At 44.2% G+C, this 19,266-nt stretch overlaps 1 protein-coding gene across 19 annotated transcripts in view; it reads right to left on the reverse strand.

Moving 5' to 3' along the window:
- Nucleotides 1-19,266, reverse strand: part of NFIA (nuclear factor I A) — a 350,087-nt gene that overhangs the window by 99,058 nt on the left and 231,763 nt on the right. For 17 of the 19 annotated variants that reach the window (XM_038145145.1, XM_038145138.1, XM_038145135.1 and 14 more), the window contains exon 3: nt 14,798-14,863. The exons of the other annotated variants lie outside the window; for them this stretch is intronic. In XM_038145145.1, the coding sequence (XP_038001073.1) occupies nt 14,798-14,863 (66 nt within the window). The remainder of the gene's footprint in view (nt 1-14,797; nt 14,864-19,266) is intronic. 19 annotated transcript variants of the gene reach the window in all.

Below are 19,266 nucleotides of genomic sequence, written 5' to 3' on the forward strand. Positions count from 1 at the left end.
AATTAAACCCTCTCGGATCGGAGGTAGGATTTTCTGGTTTCCACAGCAGTCTGTTATTTTTCCATGTTTATCATCTCCCCGGAGATATCAGTGGTCACTGGAATTACTAGCATTTATAAAATATCTATTTTACGAAAGAGGAAAGTTTTGTGATATTGAGATTTGAAAGCTGGGAATCTACCTCTTCATCAGGGTGGTGGGAAGATTTTTGCTAGTTTGAGCAGCTACCAAGTGACAACAAGAAGCAGGACAGATTTCAAGGCTCTGATGTACACACAGCAGGAGACAAAAGTTCAGAGGGGATTTTTATAAACGTAAGCCTGTGTCACTGCTGCAAGCTGCTGACTCAACTGTGTCACCTGCGTGTTTCTCAGAGTGGATCATTTTTTTTCCAGTAACATCATGTTCTGAGGAAGTTTATCATGAAACAAGTATCACGAACAGTCATTCTGAGCAGCAGAACAGCTTTGATATGTGTCGACACGCATCTGACTTTTCTTTGAGCTCCTAACACTGTTCATCACATTAAACACTCTGCTCTGCTGGACTCTCTGTTCCTAGTAAACACAGCAATTTCTAATTGCCATAACACAGCAAGTTAAAAAAAACATAGTATTTCAAAAGTAATTTTAGATGGTGAAATGAAATACCAGGATGATTCAGATGCCCTGGAAGTATTCAGGCCTGAACATAAAGCCATGGGCTCATTTACGTTGATAACAGAGCATGGGAACACAATCTGCATGAAAAACATGATCCTCAATAAAGCTGTGGTACACAGTTACTAGAAGTATGCAGGTTCTTTTAAATAAGTCTTAAGTTTAAATAAGCATTGTGTGTAAATACCTCGCTTTAATTAGCATTTTGCCAAGAAATTATACAACTGCACTCAAGGATGCTGTAATTATTTCAGGGTCTATAAAACCCTCAGTCAGCTGGTGGGAGATAAGTGCACCCTCCAGGGTTACCCTTCAGACACTCAGAGCTGGACTGAGGGAGTCTGAAGCCCTGGGGACACAGAATTAAGGGGCTGTAAAAAGAGGTACTGGGGGGTTTTTAATCTGCACATTAGTTTATAGTTATAGGAATAATCCATGTACCCAGATAACATGGCAGGATTCTCTAGGAAAGCCCAGAGTCCAGGAGGAGCTGCTGGGGACAGGGTCAGGTGACGGCAGCTCCCCTGCCTCACTTTGCTGGGTGACACGGACACAAACCCTGGTGACTTCATCCACTGGTTCTCCTCTCATCCTCCCTTCCTGGCACTCCCCTCTCTTCACACCACGGCACTTCTAAAAGACTGTAGCAGGACACCACGATAATGGAAGTATCTGCTCAAGATTAGATTGTACAAATGTGATGCGAAAGTAAGGGAGCTGGGCATGGAAGCTAAATCACGAGGATCAGCCAGCTCCACCTTTCTCCATGGCTTTCCTCTCCCTCCAGATATACTTCTTACACCTTCTCAGCTGACACCAATGGTGAGCCAACTGTAATTCATGGTAAACTCCAGGATATTGTGTATTTACCTGTTGTACTTTAAATTGAATTTTTGGAGTTTTCTCTCCAGAAGTCTCTTCCTCTATTCTTTGCACAGAACTAACTCTGATGGCTTTGAGTCTCAACTACACTGACGTCTACTGGTCACACATTACTTATTTTAACTAACTTTACACCTTAGTTATTCTTGTGGCTGGGGAGGGAAGAGATCTGTCACCAGTCACATCATGTCCCACAATCATCTGCCTCTGACTGGCTCCACTGGGAGAGAGGAGGTGCACAGACAAAGTCCTGCACACCCCTGGAAGCAGCACAACCCCGTCCCGGGGTGACCCAGGCTCTCCAGGCTCATATCCCAGGCTCTGCCAGGTCTCTGCCCCCCCCAGGCAGTGAGGAGGAAGCCCCAGAGACTGAGGGACTGACTTCCCAAGCTCTGCTGCACTCAGGGCTACCCACACTCCCAGACAGCAGTGGAGAACACCCAGCGTACGAGTGCGCAATTCCCCAGCCAAGGCCCAAACCAGGGACATAAATCCAGTGGGAAGAGACTGCTGGGTGTGGAAACCAGCAGCAGAGCCCTGCACCATGACTGAGACTCTCTTTCCGTTTCACTCTAAGTTTGTGTTTTGTAGGGCAGCATGCCCTGTCTACATTCCTTTAGGGACTAAGAATGGACATTTATTAACAAGCACTTGGGCGGACGGCCCAAAACTCCAGACTCCTGGCCTGGGACTGCAGGACAGAGAGGGCCAGTGACCCCCGTTTGTGTTTACTGTACTTCTACAGACACATGTTGGTGTGATGGGGGCATTCACTTTCTCAGGTTCAGGCCAAGGTCAGGCCAGAACAGGGAACAAGTTTATTTTTCTGGTGTAATCTGCTCAAGCTGTAGCCCAAAGGGGGTCTCAGAGTTCACGCATTGTGAGGGATTCAACATGAACACAGTAAACAGAAGAGACAGAGAGGGACCTTGCTCATCCCTGACTGATTTTAAGTGCTTATCCCACGTGTTGCAGATTGGGTGGTTCCAGGGGAGTTGCTCAGGGAATTGGGATGACATTGGTGGGATGTTCCATCCCAGGAGGGTGCCTGCAGCAACTCAGACATGCTCTTGGGGTACCAGTGAGGACCTGGGATGAATCTTTTGCCGGAAGCTGGGCTGGACAGCTAAGCCTTTGCACTCCTTTCCTGTGGTAGAAGATTTGCCTTTCTAGACCATGTAACCCATCCCAGCAGTCAGTGTGTGTGGCACAGTGCAATAGCCAGCAATGCAGAAACATGGCACTGGGGTGGACTGCCCTATCCTCATGTGTTTAAGACAATCTGAAGATACCACAGAGGCCAGGACTTCATATTTTTGGGCAGGAAAGAATGAAAAAGCAAAAGGAATTCCACTGGCAGAGAGCTTTACATTAAACTAAAGCAACTCAGGTAAAAGGAAACCCATCTATTATGGTTTATGATGCATAAACATTCATTTCTTCTCTGATCCTCCTTTGCTTGCATTACTGAAATGAAGAAATAAAGGGAAAAATAATGATGGATGGATTTTGGAAAAGTTAGAGTTCAACTCAGGATGGATGCGATCCCAAACATTTCAGATTCTTATCTCATCGTAATTGGAATAGCTGAACCTCTCTTGTCTGCAAAATTAGGCAAGGCATCCTGTGAGAATGGGCTCTTTTTCACAGAAGTTTAGTCCCCAGACACATGAAAGAATGAAAACAAGAACTGGAACAGAACATTTTTACTTTTGAATAATGGCTTCATTTGGGCAGTTTAGAACAAAACTTCACTGGAAGAGCTGAGGAGGAAATTCTCTCTTCCAGTGTGCCCATCCCTAGACACATTCTTCTACAGAGCACATGAATACTTATCAAAAATTATAATTTATCTAGGAAACTCCCATTCTGTAGAATTCAAAAGAAAAACAGAAAGGGAAAAAGTACACGTGGGCAGCAGATGGACTGTCCACTCTTCTACTCCCTACGTGTAATGATGAAGAAATCATTCAGCCTAGTCCACATGCCCTGCTAGATCCACCTTTGCTCTTGAGCAACTCTGTCTCAACTCTGTCTGCTCTGGCTTGTCAGGATGAGCAGAGAGGAGTGGGTGACTTCCTCCAAAAGCAGAATCTCAGGTCCAGAGCAATTGCAGCGTTTGAAATATCTTGGTTTTAAAACTCCCTGAGGTTCAGCAGAGAGAGATTAATTCTCAAAAGACCTGGTATATCTCCAGTGATTACAGAGGGACAGGACAGGAAGGATTTTAGGCTCACCACTGGTGTCTCATTTTAATGCCTACTGTTAAATCCATGTCTTAAGTCCACATATCATGTCAGCATAGATATGGAAGAAAATTTGCTTTCTTCCCAATTTCTTGCCCCAAGCAATCTCTGTTGACATTCTCCATCCTCACAGTTTTATCTGTCTACTTTTTGTTTGTTTGTTTTTTTCAATTCAGAGGCCTGGAAAATACAAGTGCTGCTGAGTTATCCTTGTGTTGCTGCCCTTCATCCGGTTCGTTTGCAGGAGGGAATAATGATCTGTCACCAAGGTAAATTCACTGCCTGGCAGATAATGCCACAGTGTTTCTGCTGCCCATTTCACAGTAAGACATTCTTTTTCAATGATGCTGCATCTCTGTTCTCGTGGGAACAGTTTACGGCTGACATAGCAATAGTAGTAATAACAACTTACATTTATATTGTACACGGGATGATCTTTACTTCCCTCTCCTTCTAACAGTGGACAGCCCCCAGTCCTACTGCAAATCCATCCTTCATGGCCACGGCAGGCAGAAATCTGGATTCACTAACACGGAGCTGCCTCATTCCTCAGCTGTTTGCTCGGGTTGTCACATCCTTTCCAGCCCGCTTTGTTACCGATTTAAATCGAGCCGTGGGCCACTACCCAACCACTGCTCTGAGACTTCCCTCACAAAAATCTGTGGGGATCCCCTCCTGCCTCAAAACCACAGCCTCCTCAGTCTGTCAAGCCTCTGTCCAGCCTCTCCTGCCCCTCAGCTCTTCCCTTCCCCCTGCAGCTCCAGCTCTGGCATGCTCGGCTGGACGGTAAAATTGGCTCCCCTCTGTACGGCGTGGGGGACAGGGCCAGCTCTCTGCATTCTGCTGCTGGAAACTTCCTGAATGCGAATTCCCCCGTTTTGAAAATCAGGACTTTGAGGTCTAACATGTGGGAAAATTGCAGGAGGTCTGCAGTGCAAAGCTGGTCAGGTGGGGACACCCCCCCAAACTCCAGCAGGTTTTCAGATGGGGATGCAGCTGTCAAAGAGCCTTCTGTTACAGATAAAATCTTAAGAGTAAGGAATTAAAGTAGAAAAATAACTGGGACAGGGGTCTGGGTTTTCTGGGTGAGTGAGAGTGGTACAGCTACATAAGCAGTATCCCTCCCTTATGACCCTGGGAGAAGAAATACCAGCAAAAGCTTTGGCCCGGCATGGTCTGAGAGCTGCTGTTGACACCCCTGTGCTTGGCTAGGGCAGGGCGACTGCTGGGGTGCCACGGTGGCCCCATGGGAGGGCACACCACAGCCAGGGTTGGGGTGCTGGCCATGTGTCCTGCAAAGGCCAGACAGAGAGAAGATAAGTATTTGGATCCCCTGGAGCAGCTCTAGAATTTCCTTGTGCTTCCCCTCACCAGGGATGGGAGCAAGGTGCCGGCTCCTCACACCAGAGTCTTGCAGAAGCAGATCCCCTTGCTTCAAGTGCAAGTGAGGGAGGGCGGGAGGTAATGATTAGAGACACTCTAAAATGATTGCATTAATTGAATCTTATGAAAATGGAAAACAATGGCAGTGGGTAATAATAAAACCCCACTGTAACCACGCACATCTCTTGTTTACTAGAAGGTGCTTCACCAACTACAGATTTACTCTGGGGCACAGCAGGAAACTTTTCTCCTTTAAATTTAATCAGCCCTTTTTTGCCTTTTTTTTTTTTTTTTCCTTTCAGAGAAAAATACCAGCTATCAGATCTGTATTTCCCATCCACTCCTAAGACTCCTCAGTGCAGTGCCTGGAGGTGATAGTGTGAACTCACTCAAGAATGTGAAGGCATTTTATAAATCATTTGGTTCCAGCAGGAGGGGGAGAAAGGGAGAAGGCAGAGGGATGATATAGTTTACAGCACATACTCAGCAGTAACTCCCAACTGTCAAACTTCAGCATTTTCTTCAGTTGCAACAGTGGTTAACAAAAAAATGTTAAGACAGCAGACACGAAATGCACATAGCAAGCAGCACATTTAATCAACTGGCACCTTCCTACCACCCCACTGCCCAAATCTATCCAGACACTATCACAACCCAGAAAAGAAAGTTGCACGAGGGAAGATAGGGCACTGAAAAAGGAGCAGGAACAAACAACACGAACCGCGGTAAACAACTTGCGGCGCCCTTTTTTTTTTGTGCCAGATAACAACAGCAGAGGGAAAGGAGTGTGTTTACAAGTGTGGCTCACTCTTCTCACCTTCCTCCTGCCCCTTTTGCCATGCTCACTACCTCCTGGGAAAATATTTGCGGACCATTGCAAATAAAAGTCTCCTTCTCACTTTCCAAGAAATGGATCTGGTACTTTTCCATTTCAGTCACACCAGAGCCAGGCTTCAGAGAGGATTTTATTCTCACAACTCCATGAGAGTCACCCTAAACTTTCTTTCCAGATCCTAGCTAGCAACTTCTGCAATTAAAAAATAGTATCTAATTATCTATAGAAGTGATGAGGCTTTTTCTGGGAGCCTGGTGTCACTAAAGTGCCCCCCCTGACAACAGCAGCAGTCCCCTATGCTGCTGTCAGGAGCTGTGCATTGCCCTTCACATGCACCTCCCTGCTGGTGCACACAACTCCAGGCTTACAAAATTAAGGTCATTTGGAAAGCACCTGATAAACCCAAGAATCTGCAATATGTGCAGACATACGGGTTTTTTCTGAGTGTGCAAACCAAGTATGAGTATGAAGGTCTGGATCCATTTGAAAGCAAACCACCTTGTACCTGTAAAACCACAAGATTCATAAAGGCACTACGCCACAGGCAGAAACCAGAGGAAGGTGTGAAAAAATGACACACATTTCCATAGTGTGTAGATATATTTGGAAAGGTCTGGAGGCAACAGAACACCTCCTGTGCTGGTCAGGAAGTCAGAGCAAAAGAACACCTGAGTGTGAGTGGGGAAGTGCAATCCCTTATCTACACTTGGACATTCCCATCTGGACGAACCAAGCTCTGGCTGAAGCCACCCATGGAAGTTTAGGTGCTGGTAGTTCAGGTACAGTGAAAGGTAAGTGGGAGGAAAAGTACATTTTGCTAAGAAGTGCCAGACTGGCTAGGACTGGAGTTACAGAGAATCTCTGATGCCTTTGGGTGGACTTGTTGGAAAACAGAAAGACACCGACCCACCCACTGCTGCCACTGCCTCTGCCTCAAGCCTTCATCCCCTTCTGACTTCCGCAGGAAGGGAGCCAGCGCCTCCCCAGGACACTGCACGGCTCCCAGCACACATTCCTGACTTCCAGTGGTTTGACCACAGAGGGCAAAATTTTGGCCAGGGAGCACTTCTGATGGCAGGAGAGCAGCGGTGAGCCAACCTGGGTTTCACTGCTGTGATCTCTGAGTGGAGAGTTCCCACTCACTGCCACAAAGAGACACCACCTAAGTAGATGTGGAGTAATGAATACTTCGGTGAAGCGACTGATTTTAGTGGGGGCTTTTATCCACAGGCCCTGTATTTATAGTTCAAGCCTTTTCAATTAATACGCACACACTAAAAGAATTAAACTACTAATTATCACATTTTACTGTGGTTCACAGAACTTTCATCAGATCTAGTAAATGAAATCACGAGTTCAGCAGAAGAAGCTTTACTGCGCCAAATTATGTCAAGGGTATATCATGTTGATAATAAAAGATCACTTGGTTGGAAGCCTAACCTAGAAGGTTGGGGAGGCGTAAAAAGTTCACATTTTGGATCATGCTGCTCTGGTGTGGGCGTTTTGTGTTTTTTCTCTTGGTTATTGTGGAAGGCAATTCTCCTGCAAGTAAAATTTTCCCCTTGTCTTACATTACCGAGCATTAGGGAATTTTTACATAGAAAAGCAAATAGAAAGGTTTGGGGTTTTGTTTTGCAAGCCAGACCTTGGCATCACATCCTCCCTCCACTAATAAACTCCCCTCTCCACTCAACAGAAATTAAACGATGCCCACACCACAAATAAACTCCTTTCCCTAAGTGCCCAGCTTCCTGGTGGGCAGGGTGGTGTTCCAAGGCATCCTTCAGCCTGTGGTCCTCTCCGGAGGCCGCAATTACCCTGACGCAACCCAGCTCTCAGCTGTTAATTAAACAGCAGCTCTCTCAAGAAGAGAGACATTAAAAACAGTTGTAGTGAAAGCTGGTGGTTGCTCACAGCTCCAGCTGCTGCGTCCTGGGACTTGGGACGTGGGCAGGATGGCTGCCTGCCCATGCCAGCGCTGCCACGGAGCAGGGGGCAGTGACCTGACACTGAGGTGCCCTTGGGACAAAGAAAATCCTTGATCTGCCAAGGGAAGCTCAAGAGCTCCCTAGGAGGCTGCTCCTGGCCATCCCATTTCCAAGCTGCCCTCTAGATGGCCCTTGCTGTTATCTCGTGGATAAAGATTCATGGGACAGAGAATGGGACGGAGCAACAAAATAAGAATGCTTTTTTGAAAAGATTTAGAATAATCCCAGCTGTATTTATGCACCTTATCCATTGGAAGGGTTCACTGCCTTTTTTCTGTACACGCACAATGGGAAATAAAAATATATACTGGAGCCACGCTTATTTCTCCTCCTTTGCAGTGCTCAGCCCCTCCAAGCGCAATGAACGCTTCATGTCTTTCAAGCACTGCTTTGTCATGCTATAAGCATTCATTTCATGCTTTGAATATTTCCTGTCATCCTCGCCTTGGATGGGTTTTTTGTGGGAATGCTTTGCTTGTGAAGGTTAATGGTTAGCAGCAGTGGGAACTGAAGTCCTCTGTCAATCCCCAAGCACCGCAGGTCACTGATGAGAAGGGTCTCCAGCCATCCCCAGCAGAGGCTGCGCAGCCGACCCCGCTGACGTGCCTGTTTCTGGCCTGACTGACAGTCAGAGCCATTTGCCATCACTGGATTCCCCCAAGAGAGTGCCAGCCACTGATAAGCAGGCTAAATCCTGAGCCTACCACAGGACCCACTAAATCCTGGAAATGGTGTAACTCTGCCTCAGTCTGGACTCAAAAGAGAATATGGTATCATAGGGGAAAATGGTGTTTTCTTTCCTAATAATTCAGGTGCTTCTTCATGACAGTCATGAATCTAGATGGGAAGTACCCCTGGACGCTGCAAAGCTTCAATTCTAGATTATTATGATTGAAATGCTGTATTTCTTGTTCTTTTTGGGCATGTAATGCAATGAAATAAGATGAAGGAAATGCAAGACTACATCACACATAAGCTAAATTCTTAACCAGACATATCTGCTTTTGTTTCCTGGGGAAACGCCGGCTCTCAGAGCTGCCTACAAGCACTCTCAGGGGCTGATGAAACACAGGTTGGACCTCATCAGACCTTTCTTGGCTGATGGGTCCTGTTAGAGTCAACGGCCTGTCCTGCCCAGTCCCAAGGAAGCCAAAGAGACCAAACCCCACCAGTACTCCCTGACTCGGCCACAGCTTCCAAGCCTGGACAAATTTCCCCACTGCTGCTCCCAGTCAGCAGACAACATGATCCGTAAGGGTGCAAATCTGTTCAGAATTTGGTCCTGGCAAGTTACAAAGGTGCAAACAAGCTGACATCACCAGGAGCTCTGACTTCAGCGCCAGCGATGAGATTCCTTATTGGAAATGCTAAGGGCTTTTTTTTTAAAGCTTTTTCTGAAGAAAGTTAATTTTAGATTAGTCCCTCAGGCTGTGATAACTCCTCAGCGTGGCTCTGTAAACAAGAGAGGAGAGTCTTCTTGCATTTATAAGATTCTGATGCAAATAATCCCATGAACAAGAACATTAATAAAAGCTGCCGTTACTGTATTACTGCCTTTGCAGCTTTAACTGATAGAAAACTTTCTCTGCAAGGCTCAGTTATCTCCTGAAAATGAGGTGTTTCAGGAATGTTAGTCATCCGAGACCGTGTGTTTTCTAACAGCACCAGTTTCAGCATTGTGTGTTCAGAGGACTGCTGGCGTCCTTGCACTCCTCAGGTGGGAGCTGAGGGGCTTATCCAAGGACAGAGGAGCCTCCAGACAACCCCAGCACCTCCTTGGAGAGTTGGCATCAAGCTCTGTTTTAGCTCTGAAAGCCTGCGAGGCAGCTGGACTCCACCTGAAGCAGTGGAGAGGAGAGGTCAGGCATGGCCTGAGCAGAAGGGACAGCTTTGGAAGGCAGACTATTTCCCCTTGTTAAAAATTTGGCTGTGCAATGAACTGGACGTCACTCAGCTGCCATTTAACCTGGAATGAGTGATGGGGACAGCGACCAAGAGCAGTCACTCGTTCTCTGCTTGGGATGAGGGTTTGAAGGGTGAGCTCTGAGTCTGAGAAGAGTGCCCAAGCCTCGGGCCAGGCAGGCACTGCTTCCACTGGCCCAAGCTATCCCACTGCTGGGAATGCCACATTTGGGACCAGAAGGAAAGCATTCACAGAGGGACTGGACTCTGCAGAGGGGTCTTCCCACACATAATCTCCTCCTCCCTTCCAGCCAAAGCTAAATCATGCCTTCCGTAACCAGCTTTGCCTGGAGAGGAAGAAACTTCTCTTTGCATTTGTTCCCACTGTGGCCTTCTCTTTCCCCCACAGCTCAAGGACCAGAAATTCTTCCTTTCTGTTTTTAGGCATGGAAAAGTAAGCATATACTTAAACATTTTTCTAAGGTTTAATACTCAAGTCCAACCCTACTTAAGCAAAGAATTCACAGATGATATTTACAAGTCCAGTGTAATTACTGCAGGGCTGAAAAACGAGTTCTGCCAGTTACGGTGCATCATTATTTTTCTTTTTTCTTTCTTTTTTTTTAATCTTTCAATGAACAATGTGCCTTTTATTTCCTGCAGGGCTGTTCAGGTACTTGCAGCTCAAAGCAGTGAGCCTGCATTAAAGCCAAAAAGCATTTGGTTTGGGCATTACACGTTTTAATTTTTCAGAAAAACGCCTGTCCCTCTTCAGAAATTGTTTGAGCAATGGATTTGGCACACATTTGCAATCAGCTGTAATAATGAATGCTGCCCTGCTCATTTGAAATGGGAGAATTTACCAACTTCTTTAAAAAGAACAAGCTCATCTACATTTAAAGTGCTGTGCTACCAGCTCTGAGCCACCAAATCACAGTCCCCCGCTCGAGAGCCACGAGCAGCCTGTCAGAAATGACACAGCATTCTCCTGCTCTGCACAGCACACCTCGTGTGCACCTTTACGCTGCACTTATTAATTCACCAGTGCCACCACATCAAACACAAACACTGCCTGACATCCATTTACTGACAGCAGCAGCACAGCTCTGTACCACAGTTATTAACTGCTCTGCCACATCCTCCCTGCCTTTCTCCAGAGTTCAACTCCTGATGGAGCAGAGCAGAATCCGACTTTTCATATTCTCTGAAAGCCAGAATGGCAAATATACCCACTTGGCAGACAAAAAGACCAAAAGGTTTCCCTACAAAAGTTTAAAATAATCCTACTTACAAAAAGAAAATCTATCTGATAGCTGTTTCCACAACTGAAAGTGAGAATAAAAGCCTGAGAGAGTGTCCACAGCAGTGCTGAGCTGGGAATTCAGTTGTTCCTGATCCCCAGGCATGCAGTCACTTCACTGCATCAGACTACCCATTTTGTCATCCTCACTTCACTGAAAACTAGTTTGTTTATAAAACACAACACCAAACCAATGCATTTAACAAGCTTTTAAAATCAATAAACCCCCCCTCCTTTTTTTTTTTTGATTGGGTGTATTGCAAAATCACTTTGTGGTGCCAACTGAAATGAAGCTTTTACATACCATTAGGCAACTACAAAAGTGGGGAATTTTCCACATGGGTGTTCCACCCAGCTGGTCAGAAAAAATCCCTTATTTGAGCAAAATATCAGGGTATCCAAAAATGTTCTTGCCTTTCAGATGAAGTTGCTGGCCTCTTTTATTATTCCTCCTGCAAATTTCTTCACCCATACAACAAGCAGAGGAATTGTGGATTTTCAGCCTCTCCCCAAAAAGCTGTTTCCCATGGTGACAGAGCAGCACTGTGCACACCCTGTGTTAGTTTTACCCCCAGCTCCAGCACAAAACTGGACCTTGGACTGTCCATGCACCAACAAGTCCTGTCTCGCCTGCATGTTTGCTTTTCATGGCCATCATGCTGCATCTCCGTCCTTAGAAATAATTAAATGCTTAATATTTCTGTTAAATATTTGCAGTGGTGACTGGATGACTGCCTGGAAACTATTCTGGCTTAATGAAGGCCGAGGGAAAGATCAGAGTTGGTGCTGAAGCCACCACTAAGAGCAGAAGGTGTCACCGTCTTCCCTGTCTGTGATGATCCTGCTCCAGAAAATGAACCAGCAAAGCCCACTAGAAAAAAAACCAGGAGTGGCTCTAAAAAAGAAAAGCTTTTTTTTTCCCATGAACTTCACTTCAATGAAGGTTAGACACACAGGCTTTGCAAAACAACACATACAATTTAGGATGATAAATTAAAATCTGTAGTAGGAGGCCTTCTTTTTCAGGGCCGTATAGTTGACCCTTCTGAACCTACATTACTCAAGGTATGCAAAATATATGTGTATAATAAATAGCTCTAGAATTTATGGAGTGGAACAGAAAGGATATTAACAGGCAAGTAGAGAGGCTGTATAACCCTCACAAGGCCTTTAAAGATTTATTTTTTTAAAATGAAGGAATGCATGCATGGAAAAGGCAGCGCTGAATCGATACACTTCTTTGTGCCTTCCACAAACACATGCAAAAATGCTTCCAAATTTGCCCTCAATCTGGTCACTCCACTGTTGGCACCAGTGGGAATGAGATTATTCACGATTCTATTTTTTCTTTGACTCAAAAGAAAAAAAGAAAAAAAAATTAAATAAAAAAGAAATTTCCTCTCTGTGTGGGCTCATTCCCACTCTCAGTAAAATCAATTACGAGCCTCCCATTGACTCCAGAGGGATTTGGATCAGGCCCTGTGGAAGTGGGTCTACAGCAAGTGTAGAACAACGCAGTTAATATGATTTATTGTGTCCGTTTCTGTGCGTGCAGTTTTTCATTTTCTAAAGGCTGCAGTTTTGCTTTCATCCTCACGTCCAGGAGATAAGAGCTGCAGATTTGTGTTGATCTACACTGGGTACCCCGGAGCTGGGGGCTGTGTGTGCTGGGAATGAGCTCAGCCTGCCCGGGGGGAAGGAGCCCTTCAGGGCCGACTCTGGCTTAGAAAATCTCCCACACACGCACTGCAGAAGGTGCAGAACCAGTGAGGAGGCTGCTGCTGTGGTGGGGGAAAAATACCCTTTAGTAAAACTGAGAAAAAGAAAGAGAAAAATCCTTTTCCTGTTTATTTCAAAAAATTTTTAAAAAATTAGAAAAAGTACCTTTTGCAGGTCAGCAGCAAAGTTCCAAGAATTGGCTAAAAGATTGTTTTACAAAGAAGACTCAGGCTCCAAATCAGAGATATTTCATTTCACTAGGCTTTTACAGATTCTACATTATTAAACACTGACACTGCTGCTTTTTGGGGCAGTTGTTGAGTAGCAAGCTTTGTTAAAGACTAAGAAACTGCAGGGTAAGATGAACTGTGCTTTAATAGATGCAAAAGAATACTATCTAAACACAAAATAATAACATCCTTCGTGCTTAATACATTCTAAATTAAAATATGATTTAATAAACACAGGCAACATATTCCCCATAAAAAAAAATAGCAGAATTGGCAGAACAAAAATCACAGTTTAGTCAGTTCTTCTCTTAACCTTGCAATCCTTTGGCTACAAATTAGAATTTCTGTGAACAGGATTGATAAGGGAAATTAGGCGCTGTCTTTCAGAAACAACAGCAATGTTTTAAGATGGTATGTTTAGAGATGAACAGCACAAAACCTATCAAAATATGAAACCTTTCATATCTAATGGGAGGAAAATACAGAAGCCCAAATAGCCAAAATCTCAGCAGGCCAATGAGCCCTATGTTCCATGTCCTGTGATTCGTGCTGGTAGTTCAAAGGTTTTTATGCACCTAAACCTCTTCTTCTTCCCTTAATATTAAACTCTAACCCCAAAGCAGTCCAGATGAAGCCCCTCAGCCTCACTGTCCCTTGTAGGGGTTTCAGGCAAAGCAGTTAGTTGCTCTGTGAAAGGGAAATCACACGTGTACTACTACAGACACAGTATTTCTACATGGATTTACACATCCCAGAAATGGTGATAGGGCTTCAGAGGCATAAACCCTTCACACAAATTCTTTCCTCTAGAGCAGACCCCAAGTACAGTGGATAACACAATCTACATTTAGGTGTTACCAAAAAAAAGTTCTGCTTATAGATAAAAGAAGTCAAGAAAAACTGCTACTAATAATCATCCCTTATTCTAAGTCCTAAATATAAGTAGTAAAACAAAACTCAGTTGCCGATGGGCCAACAAAAATTGTTGAGGTCTACCTTAGCTAAACACAAAAAGGAAGAGAAGCTGTTCCATTACACACACGGTCCTCTTTTCACATACAGTCCCCACAGAAATCCACTGTAATTGAATGATTTTTTTTTCCAGGCTGCTTTACAAAGTAAGTCATCGGTCCAGTAGAAGCCATTGCTTCTACTTTGACTCTGTCCTGGTGCAGAGAATGTGAGTTTTCCCAAAAGTGCCAGTTCTTCTAATGCTTCCACTCCAGCCACTGCCACTGGAGAAGATGGAGAGAAGCACCTAGGAGCTGCAGCTGAACCTCCCTGATCTGCTTTCCTGTGGTATCTGCTCCCCTGAAGGTCATGACTCAAGGCCCAGGGACTGAAAGCCTTTGCTATGGAGGAATAAGGATAAGGGTTGCATACAGCAGGCTCTTTAATGGCATCTCCCTAATTAAAATTAATTTTAAATGGGGAAAAAAAAAAGTCTCTCTCCAGGACGGGACAAAGAAATGCTACCTGAGATTATTGAAACAGTAGCATTTTAACTATGAGGAGAGTGCACAACCTATTTGTAGCCAACCCATGTCAATTATTCTGAATCATCTTTTTATATTAGACATGGGGAAAAAAAAAATCTTTATAAATATGGGCTGTTTTAATATCCCAAAGCAGGAGCAGCAGGTAAGAACTTACCATTTTCTGGCTGGTCCTTAATATCAGCTTCACTTGGCTGGCTGGGACTTTCAGATTGACTTGAATCTGAAAAACATAAAATACAGCCAAAAATTACAGGGTCTGCTGTGGAAAATAGATCAGAGGCGCCAGACTTCCTCAAAAGGCTGAGAGTACAAACTGAGGACAGGAGTGTTGCACTAGGACATGATAATGCAAAAGTCCCGTGCCTAGGTAATATGTTTGCTAGCCAGAAAAAAAAAAAAAAAAAAAAGAAAAAATTAAAAAAAGGGAATCTTGTTTGTAGCACTACACAGAGTGCTTGGGGTGTGTGTGTTGGCATAAATTAAGCTTTGAGAATCCTTCTTTTTAAAGAAGGCATATTTAAACGACTCTCCTACATGTTTTTTTTATAATGCAGCCTCTATGTTGTATACAAACCAGAGCCTTACTCCAACACATAGTAAAGTCTCAAAACATATCTCCAAGCAGGCATAGAAAGGTAACTTAGCAACCCTACATAGTCGTGGAGATTGTTGGCTACACATTTCTGGAACAAAATCTGCAAAACTGAGGGAAGAGCTGATTTTTTTTGGCGTGCTTTCGCAGTGGTTACAGCACCACAAGATCCCTAAAATGCACGGTGCTGGTGGTGATTTGCAGTGGGATAAGTGACTCCAGATACTGGATGACCTGCTTTAGAACTTGTGTAAATAATCCCACAACCTCCCAGCTAACACTCTCCAGCGAGCAAAATTTATTTGCCTAAAATAATAAAATGATCTATAAAAGGGTGTGTGTAAATATGAGTGTTTTGCATTTTTTACACGTTATTAACTCTATTTTATGTGAAGATGATCGCTCTTTGGTCCAAAAATTATTCTTAGTAGAAGCTTTAGTCAAATAGTATTTTCCTTCTTAATTATTTCTGTCACTATGGACTGGAAAAATAGTCCCTTTACCTGTGGGAAAAAATATTTTTTTAAGAAATCCCTCCAATTACTGTTTTTGTGCAATTAATACATTTTTTTTTCTTTTCCCCAGAAATTGTTCTGTAATTTATTGATCCCGTAGATAAAGTTTTTGCTGTGAAACAAAACTTAGGCGATGAAACCACTTGCTAATGCCTCAACGCCACCCCTCATCGTGGCAAACCCATTTTCTGACTTCACCTTGACTTTGCAGAGTTTGGAACTGGCTGTCTGAAATTTGACCACATTTCAGTGAGAAGCCAATGCAAGATCAAAAGGTCACGACACTTAACTGTGATTAAATTGAAAATCTTACTTCTATTGCAACAGAGTCATAACACCACCCCTTCTTTTTCTTTGAGGTATTAATAGTGCTGGAAGAAGCAGTACTACTAGTGACCTTGGGTCAAGCAATGCTAATTTATTGCTTTAAAAAGGTTCCTTGCTTTTAAGCAAATGAAGATTTTAATTACCGCAGAGCACTATAAAGAAAATGCCTGTTTTAAATATTCAAATTTTTTTTTTACCTGCTGACTGTCTGCTTTAGGTATCATTCAGAAGCTTAGAGGACAATCTTGTATAAATTAAAAACTACAAGTTAAAATAAGGGTTCACAAAACAAAACTTGATGAATTTCAAAATATAACCACTCAGAATATTTAGCAAAGAAAGCTTCAGTCATGATACTTCCATTTAAAATCAATTAAATTCCCCTAAAAAGTGATATCTATCCAGCGCGTCCCAGAATCCATTTCCTCTCTTTTGTATTTATTATTTTTAATAATTTTGCCAATGAAACTAAGGGGAAAAAAAAAATCCTCACTTCTGCAATTTTGTTTTAAATATTGATCTACTGAATTATCTCTCCCTGAAGCTGAAATCAGTGCCAGCAGATACACTTTGGGGTAACACGCGCAGCGCTGTCGTATTCTGGATTTTGGCAAGAAGTTTCGCCTTTCCGATACCGCAAAGGTAGAAACAAAGGTAAAATATTAGGAATGTAAAATATTTAGTTAACATTCAAAGTCAGCATTCAACGGATTTCATTTTACAGGGTGGGCATTAGCCTTTTGCTTATTTTTTAGGTTTTACTTTCCCTCCAGCCAGCCATGGCTCAATCAGAGTTTGGGCTTTATGTTTCAAGTAGGCTCAGAATTCCACAAAAATTTATAGATTTGGAGAAGTTCCTGCTGCAATGTGGGACTGGGAGCATGTTACCCTTTCCTAAAATTTGGAACGAGCCAGGGAGGCGGCGAGAGGGCCGCGGTGGCGGCCGCGGGAGCCGGGCTCGGTGCTGGCACCTTGGCTCCAGCACAGCCCTGCAGCCGGTGGGCAGCACGCACAGCCCGAGCTCCTCCTGGCTTGGGAGCAACAAACAAAGTACTTTTGTCTGCCTCGAGTGCTGTTTTTCCAACACCAAGGCTAGTGGCACAAGAGGGGCTCCACTGGCCGTAGGATGTTTGTTTGCACGCTGAATCTTTAACTTTCTCCTTTTATCACCTCGGCTCTGGCGATAGCGTTTTTCCTAATTCTGCTTCCCCGCAACCCGCCCCTTCTGCTGAAATTAAATATTAATTTCCCAGGAAAAGACAACACAGCTTTAAGCACTATTCTTCATGGAGAGGCACAGGGCAGTAAAACACAGGGCGAGGCAGAATTAAAGCCACTCAATCCTGCAGTGGGGATCACGGGAGGCTACCGAAAACATGGACTGGGCAAGCGTGTGCTCAGCATTGTTATGCAAGGTGGCATCTTGTGGAAACCCCAGATAAGAAGACTGAGTTGAGGCACTTAGCCAAAATGTTTATATGCAGAATTTTGCTTCCCTGATTTTATTCAGATGCCGCAGATGATCCGGCACATATAAATGTGCCGCCACATGGTTAAGGGATTGGCAAAATCAGAGCCGTTGTGTTTTACAGTCTTGCCTAGGACGAGGGAGTCTTGCTCAGCCTCCACCATTCGCTCTCTGCTTTTTCAGCAGTTGGCACTAACTCCTGTCGGGGCTTTTTTGTTGTTTTGCACATGGAAACTTTCAAATTCCAGTTTTCTGAACGTTTAGTGTTTTGCGGGCTCGGCTACAACAGGAGGAGGAATGTCTGTCCTGCTGAGTCAGTTAGCCAAACAGGTGACCGGAGGAATAAATTAATTTTTGCCCATACATAATTGATATAAATGGAAGATCGTTTTCATAAGCATTTGCATTAAATCAATAAAATCACTTACTATAGAGCAGTTTAACAATTCATTTGATTTTCTCTTTTCTATATATTTGATAGCCACTCTGCAAAACAGTATACACTTTATGCCTATTTTCTTTAGCAACAACACTGCCAGTTAAATTCTACCACCTGCAATAATTAGAGCCATTGGAAAACATACAAAACAAAATATACAGTAGATGCGAGCCCCTCTTGAATCCATGGCCCCCTGCGGCAATGAGTTTCATTGGTGCCTTAAGCTAAGGCTGGTAGGAAGCCAAAGAATCTGTATATTACAATAAAGTGCATGTTATTAAGGGGAGGATTTAAATGATTTCAGATGGAGTTGGAAATATTATAGAGAGGAACCACTATTAAGATTGCTGATTAAAAAAAAAAAAATCACCAAGGAATCTAGTTTAATGTTTAAGGAAGCTTAACCTTGAATAGCACAATGGGTTTTATTTGGGGGCTTTTTTAGTTGGAGAAAAGTTAGTGGTTGGAATTTTTAACCCTGAGCTAGCTGGGGTTTGAGTGAGTCTGTGCACTGGGCTCAAGGTTACTGGTCAAGAGAAGCTCAAGGGGATCTGGTATCAACCACAACCATGGCAAACAGGATCAAAAAAACATGTTGAAGCTATTTTATTCTCCACTTCCAAGAATCAATTATGATTAAGGGATAAAGGAAAAAAAACCCACGCAAACGGCAAAACAAGCTAGTTTTTCAAAGTAGCCTTTCCTCTCACGTCTCTATTCTCTGTTCCTCTTTGGATCTGTTCCTTAAGCATATGCTACCTCAGCACGACCGAGCCCCAGATCTGCCTGATCCCAAACCCTACGCAGGCAGGGACCTCCAGCTCCGGGACAGAAGCTCTGGACTTTTCAGGCTGCAGTTTTCCTTTTCAGCTGCAGCAGGAGCACAGCTCCAGCTGGGCTGCACGGCGGCTGCATGGAAGCAGGGCTGGCGGCACTGGAAGGGAGCGCTCCATTGTTTGGAAAGAATAAAACCTTCCCAGGAAAGTCTGGCCCGTGGACAGGACCAATGTCAACAGACTGACAATGTTGTTCTTTTTTGCAGACCGTGACACAGACGGTGAAGTGTTGTTGCACTCCTCCACCAAAAAAGCCTCTTTTGAGTGCCATGGCACCTCCCAGTGCTAAACCACTCCACGGCCACCTGACTGGGGAGAGACGGGACACTTTGTGGAGCACTCCCAAAAACACACCGTGCTTTCCAGGGCAGGCTGAATCCAGCCTGGAATTCACTGGGGCGGCAGTGACCCTCTTCATTGTCTGCTGGTTTGCGCAGACACGGTGA

The sequence above is a fragment of the Motacilla alba genome, chromosome 8 (genome assembly GCF_015832195.1).
Source record: "Motacilla alba alba isolate MOTALB_02 chromosome 8, Motacilla_alba_V1.0_pri, whole genome shotgun sequence".
Lineage (NCBI taxonomy): Eukaryota > Metazoa > Chordata > Aves > Passeriformes > Motacillidae > Motacilla > Motacilla alba.